This window comes from Maniola hyperantus, chromosome 22 (assembly GCF_902806685.2).
Source record: "Maniola hyperantus chromosome 22, iAphHyp1.2, whole genome shotgun sequence".
Taxonomy (NCBI): domain Eukaryota; kingdom Metazoa; phylum Arthropoda; class Insecta; order Lepidoptera; family Nymphalidae; genus Maniola; species Maniola hyperantus.
The window spans coordinates 11,241,710-11,264,665 of NC_048557.2; the positions used below are offsets into that span (position 1 = coordinate 11,241,710).

The 22,956-nt window shown below is 37.1% G+C and overlaps 2 protein-coding genes across 2 annotated transcripts in view; both read left to right on the plus strand.

Annotated features, from left to right (window-relative positions):
* Positions 1 to 22,956, plus strand: part of LOC117992749 (uncharacterized) — a 229,281-nt gene that overhangs the window by 130,444 nt on the left and 75,881 nt on the right. The window lies entirely within an intron of this gene.
* Positions 1,506 to 3,965, plus strand: LOC117992832 (uncharacterized). The gene is made up of 3 exons (XM_034980542.2): positions 1,506 to 1,602; positions 2,167 to 2,367; positions 3,581 to 3,965. The coding sequence occupies exons 1-3, from the start codon at positions 1,578 to 1,580 to the stop codon at positions 3,706 to 3,708; spliced, it is 354 nt and encodes a 117-aa protein (XP_034836433.1). The 5' UTR covers positions 1,506 to 1,577; the 3' UTR covers positions 3,709 to 3,965.

A 22,956-nucleotide genomic window follows, 5' to 3' on the forward strand; every position in this document is an offset into this window, starting at 1 on the left:
ATCTTAAAAATGGTGAATCTGCCGAGGCTGGCTAAAAATCTGCCAAACTCAACTCCTGAAAATAGCAAAAATATTATGCAATCGCAAAAATTTCAGAATCATTAAAGCATTTTGAGATAACTTCACTCGGATGATCCATTATTTGAAACGGTAAATTGTGTTCCACTATCATATCACAAAAACCTATGTTTTTTAACTGAACTGAGGCCAATTTTTTTAAGGTTCTAACGGCTAAATGCAAGTCAGACTCGCACACAAAGGTTTCCGTGCCACCGTACAAGAAAATAACACTTTAAAATATTTTTTTCATGGAACAAAATGGCACATTTTGAAATTGTTATTAAATCTTTTTTATTGTTGTGGACATAGAAATAGAGATTCTGCGAAAATTTTGATTATCTAGCTGTTACGGTTCACGAGATACAGTGGTGGACTGCATGACAGACAGACGGATGGATGGACGAACAGCGGAGGCTTAGGGTCCCGTTGGCACCCTTCTGGTACGGGACCCTAAAATAAAGTAAATAATAAAACTTAGAAAATTATAATTAGTTTTCTATTTTTATTTCAAACATTATGAGAATTTTCTTTAAAATCTGCCAAAATCTACCCCTTTTTAAATCGTCACCCTATTATGCCAGAGTTCAGGAGCCAAATCTGCCCAAATGGCAGAAATCTGCCACAAATGGTAACACTGGCAGTTGGCGCTGACATTGACAGCAACTGACAATGTCAAACAACTATGATTTGTCACTGTCAGTTAGATGTCAATGTTTTTTTTTTGTTTTTTCTGTGAAAAGGGCAGAGGTCTGCAAACTGAGTCAGAATCTTTTTGTCGATTGAGTTAAAACAAAAAATCATTTCGATATTGTTTTTATTAAATCAATTATTTATTACACTAGTTCAAAGATTTGTATGCAAATCATTAGTTTCTAGAGCATTTCTACTTTCAATGAGTTTGATAAAAAGTATTGAACTACGCTTGTACCTATAGGACGTGCTTGAGCGCACTTGAACGATTCGCTCTGGACATTCATCATGATCAACCCATTACCGGCCCACAACTGAGCCGGGTCTCCTCTCAGAGTGCGAATGGTGTACACCATAGTCTGCCACGCCGCACTGGCCCAATGCGGATTGGCAGACTATTCACACACCTTTGAGAACATAGAGAACTCTAAGGCATGGTTCCTCGCGATGTTTTCCTTCGCCATTAAAGCAAGTGATATTTAATTGTTTTAAAAACGCACATAACTCGTACAAGTGGTGCGTGCCTGGGATCGAATCCCCGATCTCCCAAAAAGAAGACGGCCGTCTTAACCACTAGGTTATCACCGCTAGCGAGCGCACTTGAAGGACACTCATCTAATGGCTATTATATAAACTTAATAATCATACGACGTAATTAATCATCAAACAGAATAATCATTGCACTAATACCTATTAATTTTACACTCAATAAAATTCAATAATTTTTGATTACAAATTAAAAACAAGTATTTATAGGTCTATGCGTAACTTCACTCCTGGGTTTAATCTTACACACCTGAAAACGTATTCTAGAGTTTTTACAGAAAATGAGGGTTTTAGTGCTGATACTAGGTAAGAAATGAGAATCCTACACTCTTTCCAAGGAATTTAGAATTATTTTTATCTTTTGAAAATACTAAACCCTAATACTTAATAGGATAACTTGTGTATGTATCTGTTTGCCTATCTGTCTGTCTTCCTGTCACAGCCTGAAAAGATTATGAAGAACATCACCCCCGAAACCTGTGGTCATTTAGTCACAGTAGATTCCTCCTAAGTAGGTATATATCTCAAACTTAAATTAAAAAAAAAAAATCTAAAAATAGTTCTTTACAAAATACCTACAGGAAAACCTGTAAGAAGTCTATGGATTTAAAATAACATGGTTTTCTTAATATTCATGGTACGAAGGAACCCTCTCTACGCAAATTCCACTCACAAGTATAAGTCCCGCAAATTGCTAAAGCGCGTGGCCGCCATTTTAGTGACATCAGCACTAGACTGAAGTTTCGAGCTGATGGTATATTTTATTCCGGCTGACGTCATATAGATGTTAATGAGACATGGTTCCAGCGCAATAGCAATTAGCTAAGTAGCGAATTGTTTTCATGAATGTCTTGTATTCTATTTTCCAAGCAACGTTGCTAATGCTTCACACTTGTGAGTCGTACATATTACTGACCGCCAACATGGAAGATGTCCACGCATTGGCCAAACAGTTGGCCGCGTCTCCCGTGGTGGGCCAGGTCAAGAGGCTGTGGCGGCGCGCTGCCATGCAGTTCCAGAAGGAGCTCAAACATAAAACGCGCAGGGAAGGCGGGAAATCTGTTGAGGAAGGTGAGGATGTTACTATTCCATACAAATTCCACGCTATTTCAAACGATTCCATCCAAAATTTATATTTAATAGGTAGGTAGGTAAGTATATAGAATTTTTTAACAAATCCTGCACACCTGTAACTCGTACAAACTGCTAAGCACCAACATTGGACAAATGGCCGCGTCCGTGCGGGTGGTGCGGGTGTGCGTGTCGTTTCGTCCCCGATTGGGATCTCAACCTGTCGTGTACGACAGGTACCTAAGTAAGTAGGAAACAATTTATATTTTTATCTTTTTTTTTTTTTTTTTTTTTTTTTAATAGATATAGCGAGCAAACGAGCAGGCGGGTCACCTGATGTTAAGTGATTACCGCCGCCCATGAACATTTGCAGCACCAGAGGAGCCGCCGATGCGTTGCCGGCCTTTTAGGAATTTGTTGGTCCGCCCCTTGAATAACCCCATGTTATAATCTAGTGGGAACACCGCCGATGGGAGTTGGTTCCACAGTTTGCACGTGCGTGGAAAGAAGGATCTGGCGCAACGGACGGTCGAAGTGCACCAGACACCCAGATGGTGAGGGTGGAATTCCTTACGGTGGCGCGCGGTGCGGTTGTAGAAAAAAGAGGGATTACACTATTTACTTACTTATTAGGTACTAGATGATGCCCGCGACTTCGTCCGCGTGGATTTAGATTTTTAAAAATCCCGTGGGAACTCTTTAATTTTCCGGGATCAAAAATGCCTTGCCTATGTCCTTCCCCGGGATGCAAGCTATCTTTATACTAAATTTCATCAAAATCGGTTAAACGGATGGACCATGAAAAGCTAGCAGACAGACAGACAGACAGACAGACGGACAGACAGACAGACACACTTTCGCATTTATAATATTAGTATGGATTTTGTCATAAACGCTTTTTAAGAATTATTTCATAAACGTTTATTTAAATCCCGTGGGAACTCTTTGATTTTCCGGGATAAAAAGGAGCCTATGTCACTCTCCAGGTCTTTATCTATGTATTCCTGCAAAAAATTACGTCAATCCGTTGCGCCGTTGCGACGTGATTGAAGGACAAACCAACAAACACACACTTTCGCATTTATAATAAGAGTACTGATGTAGAAATTAACCTGATGTAAGATAGGATCGCTACATTAATACACCCTGTCAATATTATGATGCAATGCAAAACTGAAAATCACAGTCGGGTCTTTTTTTTAAATGTTTACAGTGCATGAAGGGGAAACGGAAACGGATCGTCGCACAAGGAGGATCATACGAGATCTGGTAGCTATCGCAAAAGAAGAAGGTTACGTCGAACCCATCAAGCAGGTTCTGCAAAAGTTCACCAACAAATAAAATATTTGACACAATATGTGTCAAAAGCGTGTTAAAGTTACACTCACGCGATTCTCGACAAATGTTTTACTTACGCCTATTGTTGTTTTTAAAACTACAGTGCGACAAGGCTATATCTTGGGGCGTGGCGAAAATCGGAACTAACGTTGCCGTCAAGTGTCCCCTTTGTTCTTATTTAAATATTCTTAGAAGATTATTAGCCTTTGTTCTCCAACAGCGCCCCCTGTCCACGTTATTCAAGTGCCAAGAGAGCTGTATCGCACTGTAAGCCAGATATTGATTTATCTTTCCTATATCTATGCCTTAAAATAATAAATGTTTAGTAAAATAATATACAGGTACACTCTCTATTCACTCACACTCATAATGCGAAGGGATGGAAATCCGACACGTACGGAGAGAGATCAGGCGCAGGACCGACAGCTTTGCGTACTCTCTGAGGCACGAGGGTGCAACGCCGCCAACTTCCTTACTAGAAACTTCTTAACTGACACCTCCACGGTACCGGCGTGGCGCCTCTTGTATCAAGCATCGCGTTTTCCTCGCTGTAGTGAGATGAAAAATTGTGTGTCTCTCACGGCTGCAAAATATACGCTCGAGCCTTTGAATTACTCGCTACGCTCAGGATTCTGTTTTTGAACCACTCGCTTCGCTCGCCCGTGATCCAACGTTAGGTTCCTTCGCTGTCTCGGAATTCAATACAAACTCGTTTCGCATTTATAATAAGGGTACTGATGCGAAAGTGTGTTTGTTTGTTGGCTTATTGGTTTGTTGGTTTGTCCTTCAATCACGTCGCAACGGAGCAACGGATCGACGTGATTTTTTGCATGGGTATAATTTAAGACCTGGAGAGTGACATAGGCTTCTTTTTATCCCGGAAAATTAAAGAGTTCATTGTGTTGGCAACACAGCAATGGCTGTCGGCTGTCACGAGACAGTTGACGTGTGACAGCAGTTTTGGCGGCGTCGGACGGAACGGGAGAGCGAGGAAGGGTGAAAAATGGAAAATTGAGCGATATAACATGGATATAACTGTTTGATACGAGCCTAATAGAGTGTTATGTAAACTTGAACAGTGTTTGATTTATTATGTGGAAAATCTGTGCCTCCAAAATAACGATAACCATTTAGTACGTATCGCCTCGAGCGATTACACTTGAGTCAATAAATCCATGACTCGAAGGAAATGGCACCTCGAAGCTATCTTATAGATGTAGAGAAGGATGATTTGCTTATATCAGAAGCCGGGTTACGAAGGTCATGCCCAAAACTACGGATCTATCCTGGAAAACGTTTAAATGCTATGATGTTAAAAGTGCCTATACCTACTTGACGCATAGCAATAGATTAATTAGATGCTATACAGGTACCATGTATTAAGAAAGTACATAAATATCGTTTCAAAGACGAGTAGGTACAAACTTGATGTAGACATCAACATAATAACAAAATGAATATGGAATATTGATATTTGCACTCTGAAGTAATGTGGCTGTCTATTGATGAAGGAAGGGGCAGAATTGAATTCGGAGATTGTTTCCCACATACTCACAAGGTGACAAATTCTGCCCAGTATTATCAAGAAGTACTATATTATACTATTAAGTACCATGGATTACTGGAAGTAGGTATAACAGTGTCAATATGGTAAGTGGCTACCTATACAAACTAATATACATTTCAAATAGGGTAAAACAAAACTAACATACCTACCTACTTAGCGCATCTTAGCGCTAGAGAAATTTAGTTAATAAGGTAGGTAGGTAGAAGGTACTTAGGTACTCACATCTTATATTTTCAAGAATAAAATGAGATAATATTATGTGATATTAAATTAAATAAGTAGGTAACTATAATAAAGTGGAACCACAGCACAACAGCTACAGTAATAACTGGAATAGGTACCTACCAGGTAGGTATTAAGAAAACATTTCAACAAAGAATTTTCCAATCTAAGTAATTAATTGTTACACGACAAAGCAGCATGAACCTACATCAGCAGCAGATGTGTAGGTACATTGTACATATTCTTAGAGTTTCTAATCAAGAAAGAAGAAAGAAAGAAAGAAAACTAGTTTATTCATCTTATGCCTAAGGTAGGTACAAACAAACTTAAAATTAATAGTTAGTAGATAATAAGAAGTATTTAATAATTAATTTAATCTAAAATTAGTTCTTGCACCCACTTGGCACAAGATGAAATGGCCCCAGCTCAGCATTAATGCTGCAGGTTTTAAGAATAAAACCTGAGCGCTGGTATTCTGCCGGGACCAACAAGAGTGACGTGCACGGGCTTAACAGTCCTCACCGACATCTGTGATTGACAGGATGAGTTCGATTGAACGGAGCTAAAAAAATAGTCATTGTGTGTATGGCGTGTATGAGTATTTGTAAGAGTATGGCGTGTAATTAAAAATCTTAAAACTTGCCGTTTTATATAAAGGTAATAGAAAGGCAAAGAAATAAATACAAATAAAAGCATAATTAACATGTATGATATGTATGGTATTGACATGAGTTATCTGCCGAGATAGGTACGGGCGAAGTGTTACTTAAAATTATGTGTGTAGGTACCTAAATGTAGCAAATAGCAGCTTCAAGTGACCTAACTAAACAACCTTGAACTAATCAGAGTTTTTTGATCGTTTAGGAGTCTCTTCTTTAGATTATTCTTAAACGCAGGCACTGAACTTAAATTTCTCAGAGGAGGAGGAATATTATTCCAGCATTTTGTGGCCAGATATCGAAAACTTCCACGAAAAGCTGCTGATCTATGACGTGGCCAGGTGAGCCTTTTTAGTGGTCTTCGAGCATTGAAAGCTGGTAAATGCCAAGATAACTTATTATAGAGATAGTCCGGCGTTTTGTTCTTGATAACACCGAACAGTAGAGTGCTGAAATGCAGTTGAATACGCGACCTCATATTGAGCATATTAGCATTATTTAAATAAGGAGTCACATGGGTACGAGGAGGTATATAGTAACAGAATCTAGCACATGCATTCTGGACTCTTTGAATAAGTCGCATCAATCAATCAACCAATCAACCAATTATGTTATTGCAAAGGGCTTATATACAGTGGTATTTCATAATCATAATCATTTAACATACCAGAATATTATGTTACTTGCATAGTTTGGTACTCTGCAGTCGGTTGGTTGCAATATATTGGTTGATGATTTAATACTGACACACTAGACTAGCAGATTATTTTAAATGATTTTTAATGTGGGAGGATCTATAATTATTTATTAAGTATGTACTAGTAGGTAGTAGTACTTAAAAACTATGTTACTTAGAGGCATCATTTCAGGGTTATTAACTGTTACTATTTTTTCATGTGCCACTTCCATGTTATTGATGTCCATGAACCTGTGACCCTGACCCCATGGTGAGGTTGGCAAATATGAGAGAATAAATGGTTTCGGCCTGCATCTGTGGTAGAGAAGTACACATAACACATAACCTTCAAAAGTATAATGTTTGGAAAAAGTCATGGACCTACATTGATCGCAGTGGCGTGCACAGGGCCTGGGCCCCAGGTATGCAGTAAGATTGATCGGATAAGAACACCACAACACTTGATGTTGAGGTCTATTATAGTGATACAAGCGGATCGACCTGGCCTGCCTCATCATGATAGAGATGGAAAACTCAAGGTATTTTGAGATGATATAGTAAAAGTTATGTTAACTGATCTGAAACTACTATGGTAAGCGATATTCTTCATTTTTTTAATTTTATTTGCATTCATGTCTTACATCATAAAATATAATATTATAATATTACAACATGAAGCCCCGTCAGGGCATAAAATAAGTTTATATGATTGCAAGTTTGTAAACGAATATTTATAATGGTAAAACCTACTTGTTTTTGAATTACATAGGAGCTTTGAGAGAAAGCTATGTTTCTAAAGGTTACTGAAATTACAATAGAAATATAAGTTAGGTCAGTGCAAGAAGAATAACTGATAGATTTGAGTTTGATATGGAGGTTTTTATTAGTTAGAAGTAGTTAGGATGTGGTCTTCTGCACTTGCCAGATGCATATTGGCAGACTGATTGAAATACAATAGATACAATAATACACCTGAAGTTCACAATAATCTTTTTTTTTATTACATTAATTGACGCAAATCTATTTTACCTAGTAAATAAAATAAAGTCTAACTTTGATTTGAAAAGTTTCAATATGAGTAGGTGTTCTTGTCTGATGAAATGATTACGGACTTACCTATACCTACACATAGTAATATTTCAGTACAATTTTAAGAAAGAATTACAGAAACTTCATAATATTATGATGAAATATGTGCTGGGCGCATGTGTTTGCATTACCTACCACTTAATGTAAGATTTTGGATTTGGATCTGTGGTAGAGACCGTGATAGGTATACTGAATTCGATTGCTAGATGGGCCGGGCCTATTTAATACCCACCTGTCGACTTAATAGTCTATATTATGTGCTGACTGACATGGTATCAACCTGCAGGCCTTGCATAATATAATATAATTTGAGTTCTATACTCAGCTACTACTGGACACAAATGAAATTGACAGTATATAGAGAAGTGTAAATGTTAAGCTTGCAAGCTCCATCGGATAAGCAGTAGAGAGACGTATTCCCAACCTTTACTGCCCAAATTTTGACTAACTACTTGGCTTTGGGAAAGGGAGCTTATAAGACGAAGCGGTCCCTTAAATTATGTTAGAATATCAAACAAGTTGCACAATAATTATTATTATCAGACATAGCACGGTGAACTAAAGATGTTTACTACTGTAGAATGTAGATATTCCACGAACGGTTGAGAATATTGATTTGAGGGCTGAGGTCAATAATCTCGATTACTAGTCTTTTAATTCATTAATCAAATGAGGTATTAAAGAAACAAACACTTAGCGGGTTTGCCATAACCGTTGACACCATTATTCATTCCATTGATTGAACATAAATAGTCGTTTCCAGCGGCCATAACTTGTCATTGTTATTAATGTGATTATTATTTTTAGACTCTAAACAAACTGACAACCAGCATATGAGAGAAAATAAAGGATACCGACTTATTCCTGGTGTACTAAGCGGTGATTCCTGAGAATATTTTATGTGATATACTTTGTCCCAATCGTGTCAAAGGTAGTTTATTTTATATGTCCCAAGTGTGACAACCAGCATATGAGAGAAAATAAAGGATACCGACTTATTCCTGGTGTACTAAGCGGTGATTCCTGAGAATATTTTATGTGATATACTTTGTCCCAATCGTGTCAAAGGTAGTTTATTTTATATGTCCCAAGTGTGACAACCAGCATATGAGAGAAAATAAAGGATACCGACTTATTCCTGGTGTACTAAGCGGTGATTCCTGAGAATATTTTATGTGATATACTTTGTCCCAATCGTGTCAAAGGTAGTTTATTTTATATGTCCCAAGTGTGACAACCAGCAAATGAGAGAAAAATACCGACTTATTTCTGATGTGATTAACGGTGATTACTGAGAATATTTTATGTAATATACTTTGTCCCAATTGTGACATACGGCAAGTGAAATTCTTGATTTTATCCCAAGCGTGCCAAAGAATAGCAGCATTGACTATAATATAAACCTAAGAATTAGAAATCAAGAATGACAAATGGAAGGTGGCAGGACTGATGTAAACAATAGATCGTGTTCCAATGGCAAAAGCTAGTCCTAATAAAAACCAGCAAACGAACTGGAAAACGGCTGACAAAGTGTCTGGAAAATGACGAACAATAATAGTCTGCTACAACCTTATTCGATAATCCCGATGCGAGCGGATGGTGATCTTCGGTATGAACTACAGCAATTGATCGGGCCACGATGGTGGCAAGACGCAGGAAAGTTAATTTGATGGAGAACAAGGAGACTAACCCGGGTTCGGCAAGTAGAACGGGTGTATCCTTTTAATTAATAATAATAGATTTATCCACAGGATAGGGGTACAGAAGTAGATGTCATGGTTGGAAATCACTTTATATATTCTAGCAGATATATACTCACTAATGGTCAAGGGTTACTTACATTCAAATTAAAGTTTTGTTATGACGTATTCAGTAATGATAATATAATTATTAATTATGTCGTGCCGAATTCGGTACGTAGTAGCTAGAAGTTGTATATACTCATTAAAGTAGATCCAAAATGACATGCTGATTGTAGTATGTTGTATTGGTTCGTGGTAATGTACATGTTCATAGTTTGTCTCACTGTACTGCTAGTGTCGGTACAGGATTTACTTTTATTTATATAATAACATTGATTTATGAAAAACAGAATGAATTATTTTGATACAAGGCGAAATATTGGCTTGCAGATAAACTAAAACTTCTCCGTCTAGCGTGTTCTCTGTCTAAGACATAAATGACTACCACACATAGAGTGTGCATCACATCTTCGCAGTTACTAATTGTATTTCGTCGATGTTTGTTGCAAACATCATAGAAAAGAGCAAATTCTTAAATACTATTTCAAGTAACATCTATACCATTAGACTATATGGGCAGCTCGCGTACGAAAGCTTGACTTATTTCACTCGCTAGTTAATGTATAGATCGTTAATATGTTATCAAAGCGTATCAGTACATCAATGTGGCTAATTCTATTGTTCACAAGCTCTAAGCTAGACTGAATTGACAGGTTTGAATCTAGTGCTATCCTTTTCCGCAAACAACATTATGACAGGGATAGCAATAGATTTAGACGTGTCGTTTTGGTTTGGTTTGGAGATTGTGTGCAAGAGAATCGACCCCATTGTATCACGAAATAATTTCCTACATCTTTCTTTCATTGGTCACACACTGATACGAGACACGTGAGGGCGACCGATGCGGCAATCCACCGCTCAGCACGGCGTCGGGTTGGTGCAGCGTTGGGCGCTGCCTACCCTCAATCACCGTGCTCAAGTTAACCTCGTCATGGGGGGACGAGGATCTTTGTCATTGTTCGTCCTGACGCTCTCAAGAATGTACAAGAGTGGAAGTTTCCAGAAATCAGGTTTTGTTACATGTTACATCAATTTGGGTCTATAGTGCCATCAAGGACTCGTTGCTCGTGAGGCAATAAAATGGGGTAACAGAACGCCGTTTGTTGCGCTCTCTATCGCACTTATGGGCCTAATGGTAGGCATAGTTACGCACGCATCCGTCCCTAGCGCATGGGTTAGCAATACCATATTAATACAATCTTGGCTAACATCATTCTGACTTATTTCTACATATTAATAATAGTATTTGACTAGTTGTAGTCTTAGTTATTTGAAAAGATAGGATTATCAGAACATTGGTGATTTCATAGTGATTTGTTGTGTGTGTGGTATTATTATCAATAAGTGTATTCATGTTTCTTAAAAAAAAAATATGATTATCAGGGTATTTTTGGGATGCATTGCGGTCGGTTTCAATCCCAGTACTTATTAATAATAACAACTATATTTGACCACATTGTTTATCTTAATTCCGAAAGCATAGGTTCAATATTCAATAATTCAATTTAATAAGTGATTCATCTTTTATTTTTATTCAAGAAGAGTACATATGGTCACATAATATCCGTGCCAACATACTTTACCTCTCTGGCGTGCAAAACTATTTTACAATCATTATTCATATACTTACTGATGTTGCTTAATATAATACTACATACATGCAATTAATAATTTGCATAATATTATCTTTATTTTTACGTTATGTACTTATATTGTAATATCATTTTTTTAAAATGTAATGCATCATTAACAGTGTCAATCGGTAGGTACTATCCACATGAGATTAATTAAATGTCAATCCACGATAGTCAAATTCTAAATTCATGAAACACTACCAATATTATAACCAAGATCGACTCATATCAAATATTCATCAATTGTATAACAACATTGGCTCATAAGATATTCTTTTAATTTATTTTTAAGTTTAATGAGATTATTAATTCTACAAAACTAGTTAGGCTCATTAGTATATATATTACTTCATATTGTTGTAACCTAATGTCAGAAATGTTTTTGTTTTGTATAATATTTTTCATTCCTTTATTGGTTTTAATATTCTAGTCTGTAAGGGGAGAGCACTGATGCCTATAACACGAGTGTACAACTTATTTTAGGCATCGGTGGCTTAACCTAATTTTGGTTGTAATTTTGGTGAAACAATAAATTATTTATTTATTTATTTATATTTATTATTTATTTATAGTGGATCTTTGTGATTAATTTTGTATGAAGTGTTAATAATATTCAATGGGACCAAACAACTGTTATCCCTATCTCTTAAAATGTTTATACTATTGAAAATACTGTAATTTGTGTTACAATAAAGTATTATATAGGATAAGAATTCATTTCACTATAGTAGTAAGAAGGAAAGAACTAATTAACTTACTTTAATTTAAAATTGATAGTGATAGGGTTTAGAGTACTTAGCACCCAGAATTTAAGTGATTTAGAAACTCATTGTCCATTTTTTTCTTCCTTTCTCGTTGTTGGTTTGTTTAAGGTTATTTTATTTAGTATTCAATTAATCAATCATCAATCATATTTTATTTGCTTTAAATGCAAGTTACCAAAGATGTTTTATAATTCACAGTTCTATGTTCTTTTATTATAGTACAGGTATTGTTTAATAGTGTGTCCGTTACTAACTTCGTACACGTCCATTACTAATAACTGCATTTGTACACACTTTTTTTTGGAGAGTGACTAGTTTTATTCATGGCTTGTATTACTTTATCAATTATTGTCATAATCTGTTTTGTGTGTCCAATAAATAAAAATAAAAATAAACATAATTTGTATCGAAACATTTGCATACAAATATTGACTCACTTATTACTAAATACAAACTTGAAGAATATTGAGTTCATAATAATATTTAAAAATTAAATTATTGATTTCAGTATAATTTCTTTGTATTGGGTATTAATATACATTGTGTTGATTTCAATGTTTGATTATATAATTGTGAACTGGTTGTGTAAATGTAGTATTAACAATAACTAGATCATAGAATTTTCTTAATATCAGTCTTATTATTATTATCGGACTTATTACTATTTAATACTATTTAATGATCTTAGTGTGATTTTTTATGTATCCATAAGAACTAGAGTTAACAATGCTGATCGCAATGTATAGTTAATATTAATACTAGTATTTTGTAGGTCTCATTGGCACTTGTTTTGTGCACTTGTTAAATCTAACCATGTTGGCTTTGATCTGTTAGGGGAATTATTATACTAATCATATTAGTTATAATATAGGACTGTTAAGGTATTCTTTGTTGCTCGTATTGAGTTATGGGTATGAGGCCATTACCCACGGTTGGAAGGCCGAGCGGCCAGAAATGAGGACATATCTGGAGCAGGATGGACGAGTGTTGGCAACACAGCAATGGCTGTCGGCTGTCACGAGACAGTTGACGTGTGACAGCAGTTTTGGCGGCGTCGGACGGAACGGGAGAGCGAGGAAGGGTGAAAAATGGAAAATTGAGCGATATAACATGGATATAACTGTTTGATACGAGCCTAATAGAGTGTTATGTAAACTTGAACAGTGTTTGATTTATTATGTGGAAAATCTGTGCCTCCAAAATAACGATAACCATTTAGTACGTATCGCCTCGAGCGATTACACTTGAGTCAATAAATCCATGACTCGAAGGAAATGGCACCTCGAAGCTATCTTATAGATGTAGAGAAGGATGATTTGCTTATAATTGGCATTTTTAAAAACCTAAATCCACGCGTACGAAGTCGCGGGTATCAGCTAGTGTCAATCTATATTAGGCTACGGTGACGTTAAATCAAAGAAAAATAAGGCAACCTTAGGGCTACCTAGCGTCAAATGTACTAACATATTTTGACGCTTGCCTTTCGAAACTTCGACGTTTTGTTGTGCTTTTTTTTTGGAGGAGTGGGTGCAACGGGTGATATTTGAACCGCCGACCTTTCGGATTTCAGTCCGCTCCTTAACAGTGGAGCTATTGAGGCTCAGCGATATTAAAACCAGCCAATCAATAATTATTATAACTATTTTACGGCCAATTAAGCTTGTGGCTGAAACATTTACTTTGAAAGGCTTTCAACATTGCACGGGTATGGCCGGCAATTTTAATTAGGTAGGAACCTATCTATAACTAAGTGCGGCGTGTTTGATACGAGTAATTATAAGGTAACCACAGATATAACATGACAAATGAGATATATTATGTACTATGTAGTCCTAAATCACAAATATATACCTACAGAAATGCAACTAGCATGGCCCCTATAGTCCCTCTCGCTCAAGCAGAGGTATACTTATTTGTAAAATGATATACGCGTAGGTATAATGCGGAGGGAAGAAAGCCATGTCAATAGACGAATGTTAAATATCCACGGGGAAAGAAAAAAGAAGAGAGGAGAGAGATATGCGTGTAAAAGGGGTGGATAGTAAGTACTTTGACGGATGACAGAAGTGCGTGGAAGAAATGTTGACTGTTGTACCGACGACCCCACGAAGCGTGGGATAAGGTACGAAAGAAGAAGAAGATTCTTTTTATTCTACATTCTTTTTTTGAATTATAAAATTATTTGTATTTAAATTATTTAAATAAACTATGAATAAACTTAAATCTAAAAAAAAACAACATTAAATTAAAACTAAAATAAATTAAATTAAATCTAAAACCTCATCGAGACCACCGCAGCGAGGCATTGTACCCAAGATGCTGGCAGCATTACCCCTTTGGATGGCCAAACTAATTCTTTGACCAAGGTAGCTGCCAGCTCTCGGGTCCCCGGTTGACTCGATAACTCTTTTCGCAATTTCTTCAAAAAGAGCTCGAGCCCCCGGGCCCCACGGCCCCAAGGTCTCCACACCAAAAGGCACGAATACGAAGCTCCCATCGAGGTTTTCATATTTGCGCCTCTTGGCCTGTTCGGCGCTGATGGCCGCTGCACCCGCCATAGAGGAGGTCGCCTGAATGTGGGATGCAGCTAAAGTGTCTACACAAGTTGCATACATTCTTTTTCTATTCAATACTATATATTATTATTGAAGCGTACTATATTTTTTGTGGCTTATTCTGAAAAATACGATAATCAGCTGTGAAAATGTTGGCAACATTATTACTATCACCTGCCTTCGTTCTGGTTACATCGGTATAAGTATTGCAAACGCACCCTTAAACAGAGAAAACCGGCCGTGTGCGAGTCAGGCTCGCGCAACGAGGGTTCCGTACTTCAATCGTATTTTTTCGACATTTTGCACGATAATTCGAAAACTATGATGCATAAAAATAAATAAAAATCTGTTTTAGAATGCACAGGTGAAGACATTTCATATGATACTAAACTTGATATAAGTAGTTATCTCACTTCGAAAGTTGAAAATACTAATTATTAGTTCATGACCACAATTTAATTTTTTTTGTGTGAGGCAACCACAAATTTACGGTTTTCAGATTTTTCCCCGAATGTCTGCTATAAGACCTACCTACCTGCCAAATTTCATGATTCTAGGTCAACGGCAAGTAAGTACCCTGTAGGTTTCTTGACAGACAGACAGACAGACAACAAAGTGATCCTATAAGGGTTCCGTTTTTCCTTTTGAGGTACGGAACCCTAAAAATGATGTAGAATTTATAGGAAACCTAGACTTCTAGAGTCTCGAAGCGAAGTAACATTATATCCGGCCCAATTTGCTGATATTTCTACAGTTTCTTACAACTCAGTATCATATTATTATTTCTGTGTAAGCATGTACATGAATTTTATGTTACGGACTGAGTTTTCCAGACGACCTTGAATTTCTTTATTTCTGTAGGTACGGATGTCTGGGATGCAGACAATAAAATATGGCGAACAAATTATTTTACAGAACCGACTCCAGAGATCATTATCTCTACCCAAATTATAAATGCAAAAGTGTGTTTGTTTGTTGGTGTGTTCGTTTCTTGGTTCGTTGGTTTGTCCTTCAATCACATCGCAAAGAAGTAACGGATCGACGTGATTTTTATGTACGAGTGTCGTTAAAGACGGAGAGTGACATAGGCTACTACCTATATAGCCCGAAAAATCAAAGAGTTCCCAAGGGATTTTTAAAAACCCATTCGCACGCGGACGAAGTCGTGGGCATCAGCTAGTTATTAATATTCATCGTCATCATTATCATCGTCAAACAAACAAGTACGCGACAGGTTAAGATGGCAATCGGGGAGAGAACGTGCCGCAGCCTCGCGCAATTTATTAGTCGTAATGAAATATTGCTATATAACATACATGCCTTTGTACATAAGTTAGATTCTTGTATACCTAAATATAGATATTCCGGCAACTAAGTCTTAATTATAATCACGTGAACGTGATCTACATTAATTATTCGCTTCGCACCTACCTAATTATACCTGTAATCTAGATGCAAAATCTGGATATATAAAAGGAAAAGGTGACTGACTGGCTGATCTATCAACGCACAGCTCAAACTTCTGGACGGATCGGGCTGTTTGGCATGCAGATAGCTATAATTATTATGACGTAGACATCCGCTAAGAAAGGATTTTTGAAAATTCAACCCCTAAGGGGTGAAAGGGGTTTGAAATTTGTATAGTCCACGCGGACGAAGTCGCGGGCATAAGCTAGTAATAGATAATAATATTCGTAGGAACCTTCGTCCTTCGTCGATATATTTAGCTACGACGTAGCCTTCTCGCGCTACGAAATTCTTGTGTTCTATGTTCAATATATTCTATATGTTCAATATATTCAATATAAACTAAGAATTCATTCAGTTTAAAATACATATCATACAAGAGACAATTTGACGGTTCTAACTTCTAATGCAATTTTTCATAAGTTTGAGATGTTTGAAGAGAACTTGCTTGGGAAACCGATTTTCTTAATAGGAAAAATAGAATTGGCTTGAAGCGACTAAAATACACACACCACAACAGAGCTATCTCTGTATATCTGATAGGTAAGTAGTAACTGATAACAGGTTTGATTTTGACTGCAATCTCACCTTGTGGTAAGTCTAAAGATGGTTGGCTAATTTGGAAGGGATATAACAGTTTTTGATTTATCGTGCAAAATGTCGAAAAAATACGACTGTACGGAACCCTCGGTGCGCGAGCCTGACTCGCACTTGGCCGGTTTTTCAGGTATGATTTCGGTTTTTATTATTAGCTGCAAGCAAAATGCTATCTAAGTATCTGTGACATAAAAATCTCTAGCTACTTACTATGAAAATTATCTTTGTAAATCAATCTGTCTGGAATAATGCTCATCCTAGATCAGTGTTTCCTGCCAATTATAATCCGAGAATAGGCACCTTCAAGGCAAACGCGTCCCATCATTAGGCCACATCATCACTTCCCATCAGGTGTGATCGTGGTCTAGCGTGCGCCTATACTAACATTAGTTTTTAAGTAAATCTGTCTACTAACAAATTGAGCCATAGATGCTTTTAATAAAAAGATTTTATTTATTTATAATGATTGTATTGTGTTGACCATGTGTTGGATCAAAAAATTAATGTATTTCTATTCTATTCTATTCTAAAATTATTACCTTAAATTTATCATTGAGAGCGATCTAATAAATTGTGCTCATTAAATAATCGTATTTTTCTTGAACGTTAACAAGTTCTAAGTAAACTTTTAACTTTGTCGCGAAAAATAAAACGTAACTTCGTAATTTGTAATCAACGTAAGAAGAAAAGCAGAATTTTCTAACGAAAAGCTCGAACAAAGGTTGTTTAAATTGGCTTGTACTTGAAGTATGTGTTGAAGTTTGGTTTCATTGTTTTACTCAGCAAACTAGCTTATGCCCGCAACCCGTGACTTCGTCCGCGTGGACTACACAAATTTCAAACTCGTATTTTACCCCCTTAGGAGTTGAATTTTCAAAAATCCTTTCTTAGCGGATGTCCCGTAGTTTGAGCTGTGCGTTGATAGATCAGTCAGTCAGTCAGTCAGTCAGTCACCTTTTCCTTTTATATATTTAGAATGATCTATGGTCGCACCACAAGGGTTCCTTTATTACCATTTTGGTACGGAATCCTAAACTTTAGGAGGTATATCTACCTACTAAAGTTATTGTACGATGAAGGTTAATGGGTTTAGGAGATACAGTGTGATAAAGAAACGCTCAAATCTTTACAAAAGCGGCTGCTACTGGAAATAAAACAGGAAATTAAAGTCGTAAGTTTTTATTTAATCTTTTACGATGGTGCCGACCTAAGTAATACCTAATCAACCTTTAGATTGCCATTTTTTATGCTGATACGAATCATATTTTACAGAGACTTAGTAAAATCCAAAAAGCGCATTTTAATCTATACCTAATATAAAAATGAATCACTAAATGTGTTGTTCATCGCAACTGAAATTTGGCATGCAGATAGCTATTATATATAATACTAGCTGACCCGCCCCGGCTTCGCTCGGGTGGAATTTAGAAAATCGAGGTGGGGGTTGAATTTCCGAAAATCCTGAAATACATAGGTATTTCTTCATTTGTTGCCGAATTACTCATAGATCTAAACTCCCCTCCCGCACGCGCACCCCCGCCTTGGTGACGCCCACTTCGCAACGGGCCGTGCAGCAGAAATCGTAATATTTTAATTTCGCCATAACTTCAAAACCAAACGTCCAATTTTAATCATTCAAAGACCAAATATTATCTCCATAAACTGTTCTTAGTGATGAAATCATTTATTTTGATAAGGATTAATAGCATGAGTAAAATAAACGCGTTTAAATGTAGTCCAAAAAAAATTCAAGATTTTTAAATAAAAAAATGGTTGCTGTGCCTCACTCGACATAGATGGGTATAGTGTGTCGCGGACTTTTTTGTAGATATTTATAAGATCTACAATTAATTAGAACATTTTATGGTTCTATCTTTTATAGTTTAGGCAGCGTACGCAAAATAAGTAACTTTTCTGGTTGATTTTTTACACCTTGTGTCCGAAAAACCCAAATATCTTACAGAACCCTATTTTTTTCCAAAATAAAATATAGCCTATGTTACTCGTGGATAATGTAGCTTTCGAATGGTGAAAGAATTTTTAAAATCGGTCCAGTAGTTTTTGAGCCTATTCAGTACAAACAAACAAACAAACAAACAAACAAACAAACAAACAAACAAACAAAGTTTTCCTCTTTATAATATTAGTGTAGATTATATTATAACGGAGGCATAGGCAACGCTAAGAAAGGATTTTTGAAAATTCAACCCCTAAGAAGGTGAAATAGGGGTTTGAAATTGGTGTAGTCCACGCGGACGAAGTCGCGAGCATAAGCTAGTTTATAATATGGGTATACTGATTAATTATTCTTTGTTAACTTTAACAAAATTTCCTAGGTTTAAAATATTAACTTACGAACTAACTTAGAATACGAAGCCTTCATTATTTGAATAGAATAAATAAGTATTTTTATCAAATAAACTTTTACAAGTACTTTTGAATCTTGATCTTGAATATAATAAATGAATTATGCAAATAATGAAAACTTCACTGTCTGGTTAGTTTGAAAGGTTACCTATTCAATTGATGAATAGTTTATTATATTCAAGAGCACCTTTTCAATTGCTGGCGAGGTATTTGGAAAATCTAATTGGAATAATTGGAAAAGTCAGAAGTATAACTTATAATTGTTTGCGTCGTTTAGAAAATCATTTATGGCATAGTAGCACTTTTTAGGGTTCCGTAGCCAATGGAAAAAAACGGAACCCTTATAGATTCGTCATGTCTGTCTGTCCGTCCGTATGTCACAGCCACTTTTTGAGCTATACTGTTAAAACTTGGTAAGTAGATGTATTCTGTGAACCGCATTAAGATTTTCACACAAAAATAGAAAAAAAAAAAAAAAAAAAAATTTTGGGGGTTCCCCATACTTAGAACTGAAACTCAATTTTTTTTTCATCAAACCCATACGTGATCTATGGATAGGTCTTCAAAAATGATATTGAAGTTTCTTATAATATCATTTTTGTCTAAACTGAATAGTTTGCGCAAGAGACACTTCCAAAGTGATAAATTGTGTGCCCCCCCCTCCCCCCCCCCCTGTAACTTCTAAAATAAAAGAATGATAAAACTAAAAAAATATGATGTAGATTACCATGCAAACTTCCACCGAAAATTGGTTTGAACGAGATCTAGTAAGTAGTTTTGAATTTATAGTGCAAAATGTCGATAAAATACGATTGTAGTACGGAACCCTCAGTCCGCGAGTCTGATTCGCACTTGGCCGGTTTTTTTTTCTAATAAAAAGTTTAACGAAATCGAGCTACAGGTGCCTTTGAATTCCCGTACACTGAGCAGACAACAAGCGTGTATAAGTTCTGCACTGCGAATAATTGGATTCGTTCCCACACTCGCTACACTTGCACACTTCGTCCTTGCTGCATAATTATGTTCACGTGTTTGTACATACTTAGTAAGTACTCTACTTAGTATATTTTTATAATTTTTATAGTGTTCCACCTACACTTGAAGGAAATTTCTAAATAATTTTAAATACACATCAAAAATTGCGAACCGGCAGGAATCGAACCCGCGTCTCCTGGGATCGCGCCCGACGCTCTAACCACTAAGCTACAGCCCGCTTACTGCCAGTGACGAAATTTGTGATGTGTATGCTCACTCAGTACTGAAGCGACTGTTTCTGCCATCTAGTAGCGCGGCTTTTTGCAGTTACAACTTCTACTTAGTATATTATGAAGCGTACGCCTGGGCAACGTTCTGGAAGCTTCGAGATGTCTTCTCGCTCAAAAATTCCTACGTGCAAAAAAAGTCGGTCTTGGGGTTCCACCTATGGTTGGTGACGGCTGTGGACGGCGGATCGGCGTGGCTTGGAGACGGTACGTCTCTGCTCTGAAGCACCAGACTATATTATTGAGATGAGATATTAATCCGGCCCCACCCAGTAATCGTTGGGAGCTCTGCACTCGATATTGTAGACGAGTAAATATGTATACCTAGGACACACATGACACAATCCAGTTGGGTAGGTCCAATTTCGAGAAAGATGTCAGCCGCCGAACCCAACTTGGTTGGGCAGCGTCCAAGAATCTTCGAGATGTCTTCTCGCTCAAAATTCCTATACTATCTCTTTGTTCCTACGTGCTTGAAAATCAAAGTCTTAAAACAGTGATGACATATTATGGATCCGAGACATGGTCGCTAACTATATAGGCCTCATAAGAAAGCTCAGAGTCACTCAGCGGACGATGGAGAGAGCTATGCAAAAATCACGTAGATCCGTCATGTCAAAAAAAATATCATAAAAGCTGAAAGTTTATCTGCGTATTGTCCCCAACACAGAAGAGAACGATCAGGAACTATGAAGTTTGGATCATGGTGACGTTGGAAGATAACATGTAAAAAAAAGATTCCGACGAATTGAGAACCTCCTCCTTTTTTGAAGTCGGTTAACAAAGGCGTAATAAATCTTACGTCAAAGTAAGTATATAGTTGTCTTGTATTTACTTCGGAATATTAGAAATCACGTCCATCGAGTCGGGACAAACTCCTGCCAACCTCAAAATTTAACAATTTATTTAAGTTGCCAGCATACAAAGCACCAGCACAAAGTTGCCCTGTGCCCAACCTGGAGGAAGAGGCCATGCCTCTAGGCCCGTAACTGCTTGGCCGTTTCGGCCAAACTGAGAAGTCCCGCACTTCTCCAATCCATCATCAGCTCCCTATAAAGCACGGGTCTCCTCTCAGAATGTGAAAGGTTTGGCCATAGACCACCGCGCTGGCCAAGTGTAGATTGGCAGACTTCACACCCCTTTGAGAACATTATGGAGAACCCTCAGGCATGCAGGTTTCTTCACGATGTTTTCCTTCACTGTTGAAGTAGATGATATTTCAGTGCTTAAAACGCACATAGCTTCCGAAAATTTAGAGTTGTGTGCCCCGGATCGAACCCCCGACCTCCCTAAAAGGAGGCGGACGCCTTAACTTACCTAGTTAGGATAAAGGGAAAATCATTTCTAAAACTTTCTTTTTAGAATAAAAGAGAAAGTATTGTACAAAGGCATAACTATGTCAGGGCAGCAAACGGATTTCCAGTTTTTAATTGTAAGTAATTCAATTAGTTCACGTTACTACAGGAACACGAGTTTTCAGCTTTCCTACACGTGCAACATATTATTGTATGCATCTATATATTTTTAAAGACTAGTATTCCCCTTTCCCCTCTTTACCACCACAGCTCTGTTATTGACATTAACTCTGACTCTTTGTTTAGGTTTCGGGAAAAGATCTTTGCATATTGAAAGTCTTGAGTAGGAAGTATTATCTGTAATCTTATTGATGTTTGTATTTTTATTTTGTCACATATGTTTGTAAATGTACATTTAGTAAGTAATATTTTCAGAATTAAGTTTTTTTTTAATGTATTAGTGTAAGTAGCCGTTAGTTAATTTAATAAATAAAATAAAATAAACTAAGCGTTACGCTTGTGCTAGGAGTAGGTACGACAATAGTGCAACCGGTGAGGTTTGAACTTTGAACCGCCGACCATTCGGTTAATTCATTTGGAATCTTCTAAATCATCATCATCATGATCAACCCATCACCGGCTCACTACAGAGTACAGAGCACAGGTCTCCTCTCAGAGTGAGAAGGGTTTTGGCCATAGTCTACCACGCTGGCCAAGTGCGGATTGGCAGACTTCACACACCTTTGAGAACATTATGGAGAACTCTCAGGCATGCAGGTTTCCTCACGATGTTTTCCTTCACCGTTAAAGCAAGTGATATTTTAATAACTTAAAAACGCACATAACTCCGAAAAGTTAGAGATGCGTGCCCGGGATCGAACCCCCGACCTCCGATTGGAAGGCGGACGTCCTAACCACTATAGGCTACCACAGCTTCTTCTTCTCTTCTAAATACATGTATAAAAAGAAAAGTTGACTGACTGATTATCTGACTGACAGATCTTTCAACGAACAGCTCAAACTACTGGACGGATCGGGCTGAAATTTGACATGCTGATTCTGCAGATTGCTAATACGACGTAGACATCTGCTAAGAAAGGAAAGAAAATGCAATCCATTAAGGGGTAAAACAGGGTTTTGAAGTTTGTGTAGTCCACGCGGAAAAAGTCGCGGGCATAAGCTAGTAAATAATATTGTCTTCGCGAGTCTCGATCCCGTGAGAACTCTTTGGTTTTCCGGGTTAAAAGTAGCCTAGTCACTCTCCAGCACGTCTAACATGCGCCCTTCGAGAAAAT

What these genes read in the sequence shown, in the direction of transcription:
- LOC117992832 (XM_034980542.2), top strand. Translation starts at nt 1,578, where the DNA reads ATGAGGGTTTTAGTGCTGATACTAG. An exon ending in GGTTTTAGTGCTGATACTAG is followed by an intron (nt 1,603 to 2,166) that starts GTAAGAAATGAG and finishes CTATTTTCCAAG; the next exon opens with CAACGTTGCTAATGCTTCAC. An exon ending in CGGGAAATCTGTTGAGGAAG is followed by an intron (nt 2,368 to 3,580) that starts GTGAGGATGTTA and finishes AAATGTTTACAG; the next exon opens with TGCATGAAGGGGAAACGGAA.